Raw genomic sequence first — 19,191 nt, forward strand, 5'->3', positions numbered from 1 at the left:
CGTAAGCACACTCGTGTTACCAATTGCAGATTAAATTTTAAAAAACTGCATAAAAATAGTTCATTAAGGAAGTGAGGTCTGTATAAGCTGAAGGAAATGAAGGTTGTTGAGAATTTCAGATGGTGGAGTAGGCAATGTTTTACTAAAACAGGAGAAAGAATACAGTAAAAGAAGAATGGGTAGTTTTTAGAAATGAACTAGTGTAGGCAACAGAGAATCACATAGGAAATATTTAATTGAATTGACGAAAGAAAAAATATGTAAACGCATCGAATAAAGCAACCAAACACGAGTACTGACACCGAAAATATTAGAACGGCAGAAAGGGCAAAATTTCTAAGGAGGAATTGATAATTAAATCGACACCTTAGCTGCAAACTGTCATTGATATACATCATTGGGGACATGTTTAAAATGTGTGTCCCGACCGGGACTCGAACCCGGGATCTCCTGCTTACATGATAGACGCTCTATCCATCCGCCACCGACGGCAAAGAGGATAGTGAACCTGCAGGGACTTACTCTTGCACGCTCCCCGTGAGACCCACATTACCAACACGTCCACACCACTACATTCGTAGTGCGCCTAATAGATGTTTTCCCATCACACTCATTACTGGTGGCAGATTAATCTACCGAGTCTCGTACGAGTTGAGGCATAGCGTGTGCGTTCGCACAAGAAGGTCAATGGCCGGGCAGCCATATTTTAACTGTATATGAAGGTAGTATCTGTTCCCGAAAGAACAGATAACACTGATGACCGTGCAGCTCCTCGAGAATGAAATGATAATTAAATCGACACCCTAACTGCAAACAGGCATTGGTATACATCATTGGGGAACTGTTGAAAATATGTTTGCCGACCGGGACTCCAACCTGGGATCTCCTGTTTACATGGCAGACGCTCTATCCACCTGCGCCACCGAGGGCACAGAGGATAGTGCGCCTGCCATGTATGCCATGTAAGCAGGAGAACCCGGGTTCAAGTTCCGGTGGGGGCGCACATTTTCAACACGTCCCAAATGATGTATACCAACGCCTGTCCGCAGCTAGGGTGTCGATTTAATTATCATTTCATTCTAGAGAAGCTGCACGGTCATCAATCGTAACCGTTCTTTCGGGAACAGATACTACCTTCATATATTTTCTAAGTAGGAATATCTAGGGGACAAATGCAAAAGTAGCTTCAGTAACAATATGAAAAACAGATACCGCCTATAGGAAGTTTAGAGAGGCCTTCCAAGATAAAAGACGTAACTGTATGAATGAGTATCAAGAGCCTCGAAGGTAAAATAGTAAAAAGCAAGGAAGCTTAAACGTGAAAGATACAAAGGCGAATGAAGACAATATCATGGAAAGGGAAGAGGAAGCAGATGATGATGATATAGGGGATACAATACTGGGAGAACACTTCGGCAGAGCACTGAAAGAGCTAAGTGCAAACAAGGCCGCTGGAACAAACAACATTCCCTCAGGATTTATGAAATCCATGGGATATCCAGTCGTGAGAAAAGTATTGAACGTGCAAGAATATGGGAAAGCTGAAATACCCCCAGAACTGAGGAAGACTGATTCGAATTGGGAAGAGCACAAGTACTGACAGGTGTGAATACTACCGACTGTCGTTTTAATAAGTCATGTTTGCAAAATATTGACATGAATTATTTCCAGAAGAAATGAAAATTGGTAGGCGCCGACCTCCGGGAAGATCAATTTGCGTTCTGTAGAAAAGCGATACTGATTCTATTAGTTATCTTAGAGGATGGTTTGAAGAAATTGAAACCTACTTTTAGAGTTTTTTTAGATTTAGAGAAAGTGTTTGACAGTATCGTCTGGACTACACTCTGTGAAATTTTGAAGATAGCAGGGGGTAACATAACAGGGAGCGAAATGTTATTAGTAACTAATAGAGAAGTCAGACTACAGTTGTAAGGGAAGAAGAACATGAAAGGGAAGAAGTAATCGAGAAACGAGTGAGACTGTGTTGTAGCCTATCCTCGATGTCACTCATTGTACATTGATCAAACTTTCAAGGAAACGGAGAAGAAATTTGAAAAAGAAATTAAAGTTCAAGGCGAGGAAATAAAAACATTGCAGTTTGCCGATGACATTGTAAGTCTGTCCGAGACAACTAAGGACTTGGAACAGCAGATGACGGGAATGGACAGTGTCTTGAAAGTAGGAATACCACTGAACGTAAAAGTATAGTAATGGAATGTAGTCTAAGTAAATCAGGCGATGCCGAGAGAGTTCGATTAGGAGATGAAACACCAAAAGCAGTAGATGAGTTTTGTTATTTGAGCAACAAAATAACTGATGACGGCCGAAGCAAGGAAGATATCAAATGCAGAATGGCAACAGCAAGAAAAGTAGTTCTGAAAACGAGGATTCTGTTAACGTCTAACATCAATTTAAAACTAAAGAAGTCGTTACTGAAGATATTTGTCTGGAATGTAACCTTGCACGGCAGTGAAACGTCAACGATGGACAATTCAGGTAGAAAGAAGGCAGAAGGTTTTGGAATGTCGTGCTACCTAAGAATGATGAACATTAGATGAGTACATTGAGTAAGAAATCAGGATGTAGTGAATCGAATTGGGGAAAAAAGTCTATTGTACAACTTGAGCAAAAAAAGTGGGTGGTCGATAGTCATATCATGGGTCATCAAGGAACTGTCAGTTTGATAACTGAAGGAAGTAGGGTGTTGTAAACGCTGTGGAGGGAGGCCAACAGACAAATACAGTAAGCAAGTTGAAATGGACGCGGGTTGCGGTAATTCTGCAGAGATGAAGAGGCTTTCACAGAATAGGGTAACATGGAGAGCTGTATCAAACCGCTCTTCAGACTAGAGACCACAATTATCCTTACTGAAGGCTTAAATAGAGCAACAAGGTTCGCGTGGGATTATAAACGTGAGTGTGACAGCTAAGGCTCGGAGATAAAACCACTGCAAAAGGAGGGGAATAAGAAAAAACTCGTCAGATGGAGAAAGAGAGTGGAACTCGAAAGACAGCGTAGAACAACACGTGCGACGTGGGAAAGCTGTACACACGGTACCTGAGTTAATGCCCTGGGCGGTGGTGTCGTTGGCGGCGATCCACCAGATAGGCGGGTTGATGAGCGTGCCGTTCTCCACGGCGGCCTCCATCAGCTCGACGATGCGCGGCGCATACCGGGCGTGCAGCTCCGCCAGATCCCGGCTGATCTCCACCGTCTGAAAGACAGGTCGCCCAGTACAGAACGTACGTTACCTCTGCAGTACAATGTTCAAAAAAAAGAATGTTTGCCCACAGAGACCGAATTTTCATCTACACTACTGGCCATTAAAACTGCTACATCAAGAAGAAATGCAGATAATAAACGGGTATTCATTGGACAAATATATTATACTAGAACTGACATATGATTACATTTTCACGCAATTTGGGTGCATAGATCCTGAGAAAACAGTACCCAGAACAACCCCTCTGGCCATAATAGCGGCCTTGATACGCCTGGGCATTAACAGAGCTAGGATGGCGTGTATAGGTACAGCTGCCCATGCAGCTTCAACACGATACCACAGTTCATCAAGAGTAGTGACTGGCGTATTGTGACGAGCCAGTTGCTCCGCCACCATTGACCAGACGTTTTCAATTGGTGACAGATCTGGAGAATGTGCTGGCCAGGGCAGCAGTCGAACATTTTTTGTATCCAGAAAGGCCCGTACAGGACCTGCAACATGCGGTCGTGCATTATCCTGCTGAAATGTAGGGTTTCGCAGGGATAGAATGAAGGGTAGAGCCAGGGGTCGTAACACATCTGAAATGTAACGTCCACTGTTCAAAGAGCCGTCAATGCGAACAAGAGGTGACCGAGACGTGTAACCAATGGCACCCCATACCATCACGCCGGGTGATACGCCAATATGGCGTTGACGAGTACACGCTTCCAATGTGCGTTCACCGCGATGTCACCAAACACGGATGCGACCATCATGATGCTGTAAACAGAACCTGGATTCATCCGAAAAAATGACATTTTGCCATTCGTGTACCCAGGTTCGTCATTGAGTACACCATCGCAGGCGCTCCTGTCTGTGATGCAGCGTCAAGGGTAACCGCAGCCGTGGTCTCCGAGCTGGCAGTCCATGCTGCTGCAAACGTCGTCGAACTGTTCGTGCAGATCGTTATTGTCTTGGAACGTCCCCATCTGTTGACTCAGGTATCGAGACGTGGCTGCACGATCCGTTACAGCCATGCGGATGAGATGCCTGTCATCTCGACTGCTAGTGATACGAGGCCGTTGGGATCCAGCACGGCGTTCCGTATTTCCCTCCTGAACCCACCGATTCCATATTCTGCTAACAGTCATTGGATCTCGACCAATGCGAGCAGCAATGTCGCGATACGATAAACCGCATTCGCGATAGGCTACAATCCGACCTTTATCAAAGTCGTGATGGTACGCATTTCTCCTCCTTACACGAGGCATCACAACAACGTTTCACCAGGCAACGCCGTTGAACTGCTGTTAGTGTATGAGAAATCGGTTGGAAAGTTTCCTCATGTCAGCACGTTGTAGGTGTCAACCCCGGCGCCAACCTTGTGTGAATGCTCTGAAAAGCTAATCATTTGCGTATCACAGCATCTTCTTCCTGTCGGTTAATTTTCGCGTCTGTAGCACGTCAGCTTCGTGGTGTAGCAATTTTAATGGCCAGTAGTGTAATTACTTCGAGCTTTTTGACAAATAGGATAGATTGAGTAACATGTAGGTCAAAATAACATTATATCCCATACATATACGGTAGCTAACTAACAGGGAGGGGAAAAGTTTACTTCTTTGGCACCGCACATTTAACCCCTTTGGGACGCAAGGCCCGCATATGTGGCCCGATTGTCACGTCACACACCCAGCGCTGTATCTAGGGACTGGCTTGGAGTATCGACACGGGACGGGGCGCATCCTGACCAAAGGGCAATTCTTCTCACTAATTTCAGGTGGGGATCGTCAGCGCTTTCTTGCTATATGTCATCTTAGCAAAGAAAAGAGGGGAGACACCAAAGAGTCTTTTGCAGTTTTTAAGAGTCTCGTCAAGGAGCTTGTGGGCGACGTCAGGGCTCAACCAACCCATCGAGGAAGAGGCTACGCTATGAGCATGGTGACCTACACAGCAGGGACGGCCTGTACCATGCTATAGCAAGAACAGGCACCGGAAAACAGGGCGACTGTGTCGTTTGCAGTGATCGCTCCAAGGTAGGAGGGCGAAACTTGTTCGTCCAACCCTTCTCTTCATGTTCCTGAGCGCTTCAGCAGGTATCACAAAGTACCAGAGTACCGAAAGGATTTGTAAAATGTGGTTGCCTATGGAAAAATCATTATGCCAAAGTAGTAGTTTGTTTTAAGCAAATATTATGAAATTTTGTAGTTTATGGACATAAATCCCTCAAAATGGACTTTTTATTTTTCTCCCCACGGACGTCCTATTAGAGATAAAATTGTATTTTATATGTCCTTTTAAAGCTAAAACTTTGAAGAATAAGATACAACTAATTTTAATATGTCTAATTCAATGCACCACCTCTCAACAAAAAAGTAAAAAAAATCAAATATTTCATTTTTTTCTATTTTAACACTACCACCAAGTGCACGATATGGAATAATGAAAATAGTATGCCAGTAAAGAGCGTGTATTAGCTTCATTAACAAAAAAAATTACACCTATAAGTCAAAAACTGTAGAATTTATAAGCGATGAAAGAAACCTAAGGGATATGGAAGCCGCACAGCGCCTACGTATTGCTCCGCTTTGGGGAAACTCGTCCCGAGAGGGTTAAACTGACTTACTCAATGCCTCTCACACCCACTTCCCAAAGCATGCTAGCTATCTTTATTAGATCTATACGTACTTTGTATTTATCGATTTCCAGTGCTTTAAAATGTACCCCTTGGTTTTTGAAGGAAATATGCTCATGTCGATAGCGGATAGTGACAAAACATAAGGCACTAGACCACACATAGGTTCAATTGAGTCGTGACAGCACAGCCTGAATCGCTTTCCACCAGTCGAAAGTGACAAGAGGCTCTTGTAAGGCAAGTTTCTCGGACCGAACAGGAAAGCGGTGTTCCAACTGTATTTATAAACTTAATGTACCACTGTAACTAATATTTTGGAAGCATACGATTGTGCAACCCGCAGTTTGCGCTCTATCGGACTTTAAAAATGTACATCACTCTCCTCAACAAATTGCATAAAACAACATGCAGAATCACAATAGGTCCTTTAGGCGAATACAGTACTTGTACAGTCCTCTAATCACATTCTTGAGCTGCAAAATCAAATACTACTCGACTCACATTCTGGAATTCAGTATCATGTGCGGGAGTATTGTACTTCGTCGTTTCTACAAATATTGAAGCTTAGGCTGATACGCTGGAAAAAAGCTGGTTATGAAGAATAGAATGCATTTTCATAATGAAAATTCTATTTCCTAATTTAGTTTTGACGGCACTGTAAGAGAGTCCTTATACAATCTGTTATCCTTCTTGCTTATACTTTATTTTTCCGAAGAAATGTCCATTCAAAGAGTGTACGTATTTCGTTCTTTTTGACTGAACGATAATGGACACAATTTCCTTCATTTCTTCATTGAGACAGAATGAGTTGTTTTATCTCCAATTCTTTTATTACCGCGTCCTCTAAATGGGTCTTCATTCTGTCTTTGTTTCATATCAGATATTACTTTGGTGTACTTCATATAGACGGATGTCATCAATAACGAGCTATAGGTGCAACTTTAAATGTAGTTGTATAACACGAGGGTGAGTCAAATGAAAACGTCAAATATGTTTTTAAACATTATTTATTGTGCAGAAGCGGTACAAAGCTTTATCACTTTTCGACGTAATCTTCCCCACGCTCAATGTAAATCATAGAGCGCTTACAAAGTTCATAAATTCGTTTAGAAAAAAATTCCTTTGGTAGTCAGCGCAACCACTCATGCACTCCGTGGGGTACCTCTTCATCAGAACGGAACTTCTTTCCTCCCATTACGTCTTTGAGTGGTCCAAACATATGGAAATCACTTGGGGCAAGGTCTGGTGAGTATGGTGGATGAGGAAGACACTCAAAATGCAGGTCTGTGATTGATGCAACTGTTGTACGAGCCTTGCATTGTCATGTTGCAGAAGGACACCTGCTGACAGCAAACCACGTCGTTTTGATTTGATTGCAGGCAGCAGATGTGTTTTTTTTCTTTTTTTTAGGATATCTGTGTATGATGCACTGGTGACAGTGGTCCCTCTCGGCATGTAATGCTCCAGAATTGCGCCTTTTTCGTCCCAAAAGAGAGTTGGCATAACCTTCCCTGCTGATAGTTCTGTTCGAAACTTCTTTGGTTTTGGTGATGAGGAATGGCGCCATTCCTCTCTCGCTCTCTTCGTTCCGGTTGGTGGAAGTGAATCCAGGTTTCGTCCACAGTACCGATTCTTGCAAGGAAGATATCACCTTCTCGTTCAAAGCGCCGAAGAAATTCTTCACAAGCATCAACACGTCATTCTCTCATTTCAGGAGTCAGCTGCCGTGGCACCCTTCTTGCAGATACTTTGTGAAACTGGAGCACATCATGCACAGTGTGGTGTGCTGACCCATGACTTAATCTGTAAACATGCTGCAATGTCATTCAGTGTCACTCGGTGGTTTTCCTTCACTATGGCTTCAACTGGTGCAATGTTCTGTGGAGTCACAACTCGTTGTGCCTGACTTGGACGAGGAGCATCTTCCATTGAAGTCACACCATTTTCGAACTTCCTACTACATTCATAGACTTGCTGCTGTGACAAACATGCATCACCGTACTGAACATTCACTCGTCGATGAATTTCAATAGGTTTCACACCTTCACTACGCAAAAACCGAATAAAAGAATGCTGTTATTCCCTGGTGCAAGTCGCAACTGGGGCGGCCATCTTTATACTGATACTGCGACGGTATGTGTGTAAGTACACTATGCTGCCACCGACAGGCCATTCTGCAAGCTGTTTGTAACACGCTTACCAACTTACAGGGTAAGGGCGCGAAATTTCGTTTTGTTATTACAAATTTAAGGTTTTCGTTGACACACCCTCGTAACTATCATAAATATATTCAAGGCGATCTTCCGAAAATTTTGTCAAAATACTAACAGTATTGGATTTCTTTTTTGGTGAACGTTCATAGTCACCAGAAGAATTAGCTTCTCTTTCTGGAGTACTGTTTCCGCCACTGCCACCAGCACTGCAAACTATAACACTGTTAATCGCGTTATCGTCCATAAAATTGTTTTCTTCGTCCACTACCCTATCCAGCGTAACAACAGTTAAGCAGTCAAATCAATATTAACGTTTCTGAATAATTAGATTCTCCAAAAACATTGCGAAAGTGACATCATCCTGTCCTACACCGTCTTCTGTTGGATAACTCCTTCTTAATTTGGTTGTCACAATATATAAAACATTCCAAACATTAACAGTTTAGTTCATTTTTGCTGTATATGTATGACAATGCTGTCACACGTATGTTAAGCACGTCCACAACTTGCACAGGTAACTGACTGGTGTGTTCATTCCCTTTTCTCCAAGACTACAAGCACTGTTGCGTACAAACCAAGAGCAACCAAGTCACACGACTTCTTGGGCATAGCTATAAATTAACCTCTTAGGCAAAAAAATTGTGTACGTATACAGAAGACAAAAATATGATGTACATCTGTAGATTTAATGACGAGAAATAGTTTCACAAATTGAGCAAGTCAATAACTCGTTGGTCCACCTGTGGCCCCTGTGCGGGCAGTTATTTGGCATTGATTGACAGAAGTGTTAGGTATATTGCTGAGGGATGCCGTGTCAAATCTTGTCCAGTTGGCAAGTCAGACTGTCAAAACCCGAGATGATTGGCATCCCATGGCAGTCTGGGACGTCTTCAGACATATCTCAATGATTGGAGTTGGCTTGTCTTCAATGATAAGTCCCGCTTCGAATTGAGCCCCAGTGAGCGGATTTCTCCCCAAGTGAGAAAGTTTGGACAACGTATGGGCAGGGACCTCCAATCATCTCGGGAGTTGGACGATCTAACGTTCCATTTTTTCAGACTTTGGCACAATATTCCTCAAGAGGACATCCAACAACTCCATCAATCAATGACAAGCCGAATAACTGCTTGCGTAAGGGTCAGAGGTCAACCAAAGCGTTATTGACTTGCTCAGTTTGTGTAGCCCTTTCTCTTGAAAATAATATATCCAATCTTTCTGAAACTGTGAACATTTGTTTGTCGGTACATGTACATTACATCATAACACATTCTGCCGTCTCATTCGTATAATTTCTTCATCGTGCGTCTTTGCCTTTATAACTCTAGCCAGCGTATATGATTTTGTTCTCTTTATGTTTTGTATCATTCAACATATTTTGTAATAAATGTAATTATATAAAAATATTTTAAATGCATGTATCATCATCATCATTGCACAGTTCCAGTTTCTTGGGTACTGCTAATGAGCCTTTCCCACTTCCTTTGTCCATGTACAACCTGTCATAGAGAGATCAGCACCGTTCTTCCTCCGGCGGCGATGTCATACTGAATCATCTCTATCCAACGTCTTCTGATCAGTACGTTTTACTTCCACTCTCTTTCTAAATTTATTATGGTTGCTTCTGTAGACTACAACCTCAATACACCGTACCACTTGGATAAAAGGAATGAAAGATTCCATGTTTCTTCCTCACCTCCTGACTCCTCAGCTTACCCCTCTTTGTCTTTTGGAAGGTGAATCTAAGTAATTTGCTGATGCCAGTGGTCTTGCTAACTCTCTGTTCATGAGGATGCTTGCTAACTCTCTGTTCATGAGGGTGCTTGTTTCCATAAGATAGATCAATACTGGTATGAAGTATCAATGGCCCGTCAGTGATTTTGCTTTTGCTGGAATCATGTCGTCCCAAAACAACGTTTCAGACTCATATATCTGATCAAAACTCTTTCTGATGTATCTGTATGTACCATTGTTATAACAGAGCGCATTTCGACTACCTAAAGTGAACAATGGAGGGGTGCAGTTCAGTTTTGACTAGGTGATTATTGTTAATCTAACATGGATAGTGGGTTGGCATTAGGCTGAACGACAAGGTTAAAACGTTCAAGTTAATGTCTGAACCAAATCAGTGTGAACCGCAGAAAGACAGTAGCAGTTACCGAGAAAACTCTCAGCTCTGCGCTGTGCGCCACATTGTAGCTGCCACAGTGTCATTCTGTGGAAGACATACGTAACGAGCCTGGATACATCATTTTTAGCGTAGGATCGTCAAATACCGGCATTGCGCATTTTTGTCGCCGCACTTCTCGGAATCTCACTACGAGGTGAAGTGTAGCCAGGGGAGAGACTTTTGAAACACAATGCTGAATATTATCAGCCTTTCAATTACATAAAGTATGTACTGTCGTCTGTTTCCGCGGTGGCGCACTGGTTGCAGCTGTTGAACTCAGTAAAAGCTGTATTTTGTATAGAACGAAACTTGGTCCTCTATTTCACAATTGCATGTAAGACAACCAGAGAATGGGTAAATAAAATTTCTATGGAACTGATACAGGAGGAGAAGCTCAACAGGACGAAGAGGGCGCTGGATGAGACCTTCTGGGGATGCCCTGTGCCTCACTAGCTGCAGTTTCGCCTCACGTGTGACGTCATGGTGCTGTGACACCAAGGTGCATAGGTGGTCGGGGTGGCACGGTCACATACCGTGCAGTAGTGCATAAGGAGGAGCAGGCCTGACGATCGCCAGTCGTGGTGAGAAGGACTTGTAGAAGTGGCTGATTCTCTCTTCGGATGCACGTTCCGTAGGGTGGATAACGAACCCAACCTTCTGTGTAGGCAGTATATAAATTAGAAATGGGGAAACGCAGCAAAATATCGTACGATGTCAGTAATGATGGTATTGCAGGGAAAAAAGGGGGTTTTGAAAGCTGTACTATCAACACTCTGCATCATTTTTGATTTCGTTATTTATTTAAGGATTTTTCTTCTTGTCGTATACCTTTATTAATTTTATAGTCATTTGGAATCAAACTTGAAAAATTACTTTTACTCTTAGTACCAAACAGATCGAAACCGCAGCTTCCCAAAAAAAGAGGGAAAGTGTTGAAGTTGGACAGAGAAAGTTATGCACTTAATAAAGAAAGGACCCCTTTCATTAGCATCTCCACTACCTGTCAAATATATACCCCGTCGACAAGCAGGATGCATCGCGCCTCAAGTACTCAACAATGCTCCTCGCAGTCGATGCACCAGTGTGGCCATCGATTCCTCATTTTTGGCCACATTTATCCAAGTTTTTGTATGCCCATGCCCGTGACTGGAGATATGGCGGACTACATTCGTTCGCTATTTTAAGAAAATGAGACACCAACAGCCGCCCTTTTGATGTCATTTATTGTACAGCTACCAGTGTCGGCGCTTCAATGCACCATCTTTAGGACTTAGCTGACGCTGTGATGTTGTCTCTCCAACTGTCAACAGCTGATGTTCGGAGAGACAACATCATAGTAACAGGTAGCCTGCCTAAACCAATTATGTTTGCCACTGATACACTGTGTATGGTGTTAACCCCTTCAGCATCAGCTAAGGCCTGAAGATGGTCCACTGAATGGCCGAAACTGGTAGTCGTACAATAAATGACATCATAAGGATAGCTGTAGGTGTTTCATTTTCTTACACTTACCCACTTTTAGAGCCTCCGTTGGCGACTTTCCTGGGACCCTTATAATCTGTATGCACTGTAAAGATCGGTAAGCAAAATCATGCGAGTGAAGCCGTGAGACCTGGGCCCCGCGACGAGAAACTGGCGTGGCAGCTCACCGGTCGCTGTTGGTGTTCGTCATTGATCCGGCAAACATTTGTCGCTCTGTGGACCGTATATTCGCTCCTTCAGCCCACAAACGTCGTCAGCTACCTCTGTCGTCAGCACGTTGTTACCTGCGGCAGTCAAGTCTGTTCACGTCGGTGGGAAGTGAAGAGTCCATCGCATCCATCAGGCAGTCACCATTGCACTCCGCCTTGTGCGCTGAGGTCGCGCTTCTTGCCATTCTGCGGTCGACCGAGCGAGGTGGGGCACTGGACTCGCATTCTAAAGCATGATGAGTCAAATCACAGTCCCACTTTCCAGATTTTGATTTTGAGTCATTGCACTAAATTGCTCCAGGCAAATTCAAGGATTGAGCTGGCGGGTTTGCTCGGGTCGCCTTTCGAATTCTTGGCGCCACTAGCTCGATCTGTCGTGTGCTGTCCCTCTGGTTTGAGGCCATTAAGATCTTTGTCCGAGTTTGTTAATGGGAGACGGAGCGTGTTATGGTGTGTCGAGTTTGGGGGCGGTAACGGAGCGAGGAGGACGGTGTGAGAGGTCAGCCCGGTGACAAAGGCGGGAACGAGTGGTTGCTGGGCATATTTGTGCCTGACTGCGACTGCCGTCTTCGTGACTAGCCTGGCCAGCCAACTCTGGGAGAGGCACACCGGTCAGAAAGTTGGAGCCAGTTTCGCTGTGCTGAATTCTGGGCCCCCTTTGGAACTGACAAGCTTCAGCTTTGATTCGTAAACTTCAGTTAAGTTTTGGATTCTGAGATCTTAACTGTTATTAAAGACCTGCCTGTTTTCTGTTTGGTGATTTCATTTGACTGAAGCTGTTATTAAAGAAAACCTGTCGTTTTGCTATTTGGTAATTTTGCTTAACTGAAGCTGTTAATATTGAAGGCCTGCCTGTTTTCTATTTGGCAATTCTACTTAACTGAACCTGTTAGCTTTGTAGGACTGTATGTTTTATATTTGGTAATTCTACATAACTGAAGCTATTATCATTAAAGGCCTGCCTTTTCTCTTTTAATTAAATTAAAAACTATTTCATAACTTCCGTTATCTGAAACTCTTATTAATCAACGCCTCCCTGTTTTTATTCCCCCCTATTGAGAGATGATATCTTAATCTGTGTTGTAATTAACTGAAATTGTGATTACCAAAGGCCTACCTGTATCAGAGGTATTTACGTCAGTAAGGTAGTGACAGGGAATGAAACATGATGGTACATGGACCCTAACCTTTCTCCTCATATCCCTTCATCCATAATTGTAGGTTTCAAGCGAGGTTGCTCTGAAAAGGCACGGACGATTTCCTTCCCCATTCTCGAATGATTCGAAGTTTATGATCCGTCTCTAATGACCTCGATGTCGACGGAACGTAAAATCCTAGTATTTCTTTCGTTCTGCGGTAGACTGTCTGTGGCGGCCACACAAATCTACGACCGCATCGCAGCACAAGTCGAGCCCAGTCATTACATTCTCATTGCCAGCAAGTCACCACCTCTTTCCCTCCAGCCAAGCAGGTATCTCCAATTCAGTTGCATACATGTACAGTGCGCTGGTCACCGGACTCGTCCTAAAAGCTCCTGTCGCTAATCGAACCCCACAGTGGTGCACAGGGTCGAATAAATGCAACGCTGAAGGCGCTGCCGAACCATAAACCACTCTCAAATAGTCAAGAGAGGACATGGTTCTCAGTAGGGTATGTGATCACTTCGGATGGCACTGCATACAGTGCTACGTGCTCCAATGCTGGCCACAAAGTTGGTACGGAGCTCTTATGGTAAGGCCTTCCATTCCTCCATCGCCATTGATTGACAACTGCCGGGTGGTCGTTGGACCATACGGGCGGGCTGCAGTACGTTTCTCCAACGCATCCTGCAAAGGGCAGATCAGACCATTCGTCGAGTATTCTGTCCTTTCGCCAAATGTTTTCTCGTTCCAAGAACTCATACCGAGGATGTTTACGCTTAGATGCGAATAACTGAGCACATGCCAGGAAGACGTGGTAAACAGTCTTAAATCAATCAACAGACTAAGTGCTTGAAGAGAGGTGTAACAAGTAACAAAAGATGTCTCATTTCCAGAAAGCTACATACCTCTTCGTCGAAGTCCCAGGGCACGTAGGAGAACTGTATGGCCGGCATGAAAACGTTGGCCTGCAGCCATCGTATGAAGAGCTCCTTGGTGAGGACGTCGGAGCCGTAGCCGTTGCCGCCCACCATGTCTGGCAGCACCAGGACGTAGCCCACCATGTTCATCTGCAGCAGCGTCGTCACCAGCGTGGGCAGTCCGTTGTCGAAGGTCCACTTGGTGTCCTTGTCGATCATGCGAATGTAGACTGGCAGGTTCTGCGTTCGCTCGCCCGTGCGCACCTCTATCATGGGCCCGAACTGCGAGACCGTCTGCAGGTAGTCGGCGGAGAATTGTATGGGGTTCAGATCAATGGGTTGAATGTCGGGCAGCTGGGGCAGCCAGCTGGTCTCGCCGGCGTCGAACTTGAACGAGTCGATGCCCGTCTCCGCGAGAAGAGCCTTGAAAGAGAAGGCAGAAACTGATAAAAGGGGTAGCGGTAGTTTTCACAAACCACGAACACCACCTACGAGAGGTGTTCAATAAGTAATGCAACACACTTTTTTCTCTAGCAGTTTCGGTTGAAAAAATGCGGAATTTGTGGTGCGATATCGTGGAATATTCCAGCTCCCCTATAGCGTCATGAATTTTCGATAGGTGGCGGCGCTATATGTAACCTTAAAATTGGCGTCTGCAAAAGAGATGCGTTCCAAGCAGAGGGCTGTCATTGAGTTTCTTTTGACGGAAAAACAGAACATCGCAGATTTTCATAGGTGCTTCCAGAGTGTCTACGGAGACCTGGCAGTGAACAAAAGCACAGTGAGTCGTTGGGCGAGGCGTCTGTCATCATCGCAACAAGGTCGCGTAAGCCTGTATAATCTCCCGAGTGAAGGCAGGCCGCACACAGCTGTGACTCCTGCGCAACTGGAACGTGCGAACACTCTCTTTCGAGGTGATCGACGGATCACAATCGAACACCTCGCTGCTCAAACGGACGTCACTCATGTACCAGTTGGGGTACTCAGAAGTGTGTGCCCACTGTGCTGCCTAACAGAAAACCATAAAGTGCAACGTGAACCATCAATTAGGGCGGTTCACAAACAACTACTAAAGTACACATGTTGTTCCAAAACGTTATCGTGGAAGTAGGGGCCAGGAGGTGCTGGTGAAACAACACACACTGCTAAAGATACCTTTTTATTTTAAAAGACTTTCTCAATAATAAATTTTTAAGCCTGGCTTTTTTTTAAATAACATTTACAAAAACAATTTCCAATAGCTGACAAATTTTCTTTATGGAAAGGAGATTGCAAGGTTTGGCGTTAACAACTTACCAATAATAAGATTTTAAACTCGACAACAATTTAAAAAAAAACTCTTTTAAATAGCTGACAAATTTTCTCTATGTAAAGGATACAAAAAGGTACGGCAAAATTAACAGGAAACATTCCTCACACACAAATAAAGAAAAGATGTTATGTGGACATGTTTCCGGAAACGCTTAATTTCCATGTTAGAGCTCATTTTACTTCCGTCAGTATGTACTGTACTTCCTCGATTCACCGCCATGATACTCTACCTGTGCTGCTAGAACATGTGCCTTTACAAGTACGACACAACATGTGGTTCATGCACGATGGAGCTCCTGTACATTTCAGTCGAAGTGTTCGTACGCTTCTCAACAACAGATTCGGTGACAAATGGATTGGTAGAGGCGGACTAATTCCATGGCCTCCACGCTCTCCTAACCTCAACCCTCTTGACTTTCATTTATGGGGGCATTTGAATGCTCTTATTTACGCAACCCCGGTACCAAATGTAGAGACTCTTCGTGCTCGTATTGTGGACTGCTGTGATACAATACGCCATTCTCCAGGGCTGCATCAGCGCATCAGGGATTCCATGCGACGGAGGGTGGATGCATGTATCCTCCCTAACGGAGGACATTTTCAAAATTTCCTGTAACAAAGTGTTTGAAGTCACGCTGGTGCGTTCTGTTGCTGTGTGTTTCCATTCCATGATTAATGTGATTTGAAGAGAAGTAATAAAATGAGCTCTAACGTGGAAAGTAAGCGTTTCCGGACACATGTCCACATAACCTATGTTCTTTCTTTGTGTGGGAGGAATGTATATATATATATATACACTCCTGGAAATTGAAATAAGAACACCGTGAATTCAATGTCCCAGGAAGGGGAAACTTTATTGACACATTCCTGGGGTCAGATACATCACATGATCACACTGACAGAACCACAGGCACATAGACACAGGCAACAGAGCATTCACAATGTCGGCACTAGTACAGTGTATATCCACCTTTCGCAGCAATGCAGGCTGCTATTCTCCCATGGAGATGATCGTAGAGATGCTGGATGTAGTCCTGTGGAACGGCTTGCCATGCCATTTCCACCTGGCGCCTCAGTTGGACCAGCGTTCGTGCTGGACGTGCAGACCGCGTGAGACGACGCTTCATCCAGTCCCAAACATGCTCAATGGGGGACAGATCCGGAGATCTTGCTGGCCAGGGTAGTTGACTTACACCCTCTAGAGCACGTTGGGTGGCACAGGATACATGCGGACGTGCATTGTCCTGTTGGAACAGCAAGTTCCCTTGCCGGTCTAGGAATGGTAGAACGATGGGTTCGATGACGGTTTGGATGTACCGTGCACTATTCTGTGTCCCCTCGACGATCACCAGTGGTGTACGGCCAGTGTAGGAGATCGCTCCCCACACCATGATGCCGGGTGTTGGCCCTGTGTGCCTCGGTCGTATGCAGTCCTGATTGTGGCGCTCACCTGCACGGCGCCAAACACGCATACGACCATCATTGGCACCAAGGCAGAAGCGACTCTCATCGCTGAAGACGACACGTCTCCATTCGTCCCTCCATTCACGCCTGTCGCGACACCACTGGAGGCGGGCTGCACGATGTTGGGGCGTGAGCGGAAGACGGCCTAACGGTGTGCGGGACCGTAGCCCAGCTTCATGGAGACGGTTGCGAATGGTCCTCGCCGATACCCCAGGAGCAACAGTGTCCCTAATTTGCTGGGAAGTGGCGGTGCGGTCCCCTACGGCACTGCGTAAGATCCTACGGTCTTGGCGTGCATCCGTGCGTCGCTGCGGTCCGGTCCCAGGTCGACGGGCACGTGCACCTTCCGCCGACCACTGGCGACAACATCGATGTACTGTGGAGACCTCACGCCCCACGTGTTGAGCAATTCGGCGGTACGTCCACCCGGCCTCCCGCATGCCCACTATACGCCCTCGCTCAAAGTCCGTCAACTGCACATACGGTTCACGTCCACGCTGTCGCGGCATGCTACCAGTGTTAAAGACTGCGATGGAGCTCCGTATGCCACGGCAAACTGGCTGACACTGACGGCGGCGGTGCACAAATGCTGCGCAGCTAGCGCCATTCGACGGCCAACACCGCGGTTCCTGGTGTGTCCGCTGTGCCGTGCGTGTGATCATTGCTTGTACAGCCCTCTCGCAGTGTCCGGAGCAAGTATGGTGGGTCTGACACACCGGTGTCAATGTGTTCTTTTTTCCATTTCCAGGAGTGTATATATATATGCCTTTAATGTGAAGGTTATATGCCTTTCTCCCAAAAAAAAATCCCTTTATCTCGGTCAGGGAGTGACACGTCTAAAGGGGCCCAGATCACAATAGTCGGAATAGTTATTGGTGGTCTACGGGGCCACAGCAGATCAGCCCCAAAACTCGCATTGCAAGCCACCATCTCCCTGAGTTACCCAAAACCAGAAGATGTAGCAAGGGCGGTGCCTGTACAGACTCTGAACCACAGAGACACACGACACTGACCCTAAACCACGCAGTCAAGATGTGGATGAAACGGCCCGACCAAGAAGCAATAACCACATTCCCGCGGACAGGCAAACGAAAACTGTAGTGGGAGACCCCAAAAAAAAAACTACTGGTGAAGAAACTCATACACTTCAGTAGAACTTGAAAAACCCCTTATATATATAAATAAACAGTACTCAACTTCTCACGCTCCACCACAACGCAGGGAACACGTTGCACTTCCTTATGCTCGTCAGAGCCAACCGCTGCCAGTGGTTTCAACGGCAGATAAGACGATATACGGTCCCACGCGCTGATCTCCTGCACCACGGCTTCTAAGCTTCATAAGCCGCGTACATGTTGGTAAGGCAGACTTAGCCCCTGACAGCCAACAGGTCGGGAAAAGCACGTGGCGAGCAGTTGACGACCCCCACAGCCCAGTACGTACTCCTCGATCGTCACGCGACCGTACACTTGCTCAACCTTCCGCCAGAGGGCGGTAGCGATCCAAACAGCGCGCCAAACCGAAAGCGTCATCGCAAACACTGAACGCGAAGTGAAAGAACTCCGCATGCCGCGCTTTTCGAAGAGCCGGACACAACTACGGCTCACAACGGAGGACCATCTGTGCGGAAGAGCTTGCGCTTTACGAGGCTGATAGTCACAAAAGGTTCGAAGCCGCAGCATCAGCCAGTAATGTCATGTGGACGGTGTTCTGGGGGTTACTATGTTTGATGTCCGCCCACAAGGTGCAACGACAAACTCTGAAATGTATTGTGCTACTCTCAGGAGTAGTGACTTTATAATGTTCGCCTGCGCGAATATGCAAAAGAACTTCTCTTTCTCCATGACAACGCAAGGCCTCACACAAGTCTGCGCACCCGAGAGGAGCTCAACTGCATTAGACTGTTCTTCTTCTTCATCCACACTACAGCCCAGATCTCGCACCATCCGACTTCCATCTGTCTGTCAAAACGAATGACACACTCTGAGGGAAGCAAACATTCATGGGGACGTTACTGACGCAGCAAGACGTTCTTCCGAGTCGACCAGTAGAATGGTACCATGCGGGCATACAGGTACTCCCTGTAAGGTGGCGTAAGGCAGTCGCACTGAAATAACATTCTACTGAAAAATAAGATTTTGTAGCGAAAATATTGGAGAATAATAACGTTTACTGGATTCAAGAATAAAACCAACTTGCTTTTAGAATAAAAATATGTTGCATTACTTATCAAACGCCCCCCGTATATAATAAAAGTGAGACTTTCTCACATAACACTAGCAACTGATGGAAGCCATCCCCCGTGTCTGCCTCTACACAAATGATGCTTAACAGAATTAACAGTTAGTAATACAGCATGTACACTACTGGCCATTAAAGAAGAAATGCAGATGATAAACGGGTATTCATTGGACAAATATATTGTACTATAACTGACATGTGATTACATTTT

At 45.2% G+C, this 19,191-nt stretch overlaps 1 protein-coding gene across 1 annotated transcript in view; it reads right to left on the bottom strand.

The window, feature by feature from the left end:
- LOC124622797 (myogenesis-regulating glycosidase-like) overlaps positions 1-19,191 on the bottom strand; it is a 68,479-nt gene that overhangs the window by 15,858 nt on the left and 33,430 nt on the right. The window contains exons 4-5 of the mRNA XM_047148589.1: positions 13,953-14,387; positions 3,058-3,214 (exon numbers count right to left, since the gene is read on the bottom strand). Of these exons, the coding sequence (XP_047004545.1) occupies positions 3,058-3,214; positions 13,953-14,387 (592 nt within the window). The remainder of the gene's footprint in view (positions 1-3,057; positions 3,215-13,952; positions 14,388-19,191) is intronic.

The sequence above is a fragment of the Schistocerca americana genome, chromosome 7 (genome assembly GCF_021461395.2).
Source record: "Schistocerca americana isolate TAMUIC-IGC-003095 chromosome 7, iqSchAmer2.1, whole genome shotgun sequence".
Taxonomy (NCBI): Eukaryota; Metazoa; Arthropoda; class Insecta; order Orthoptera; family Acrididae; genus Schistocerca; species Schistocerca americana.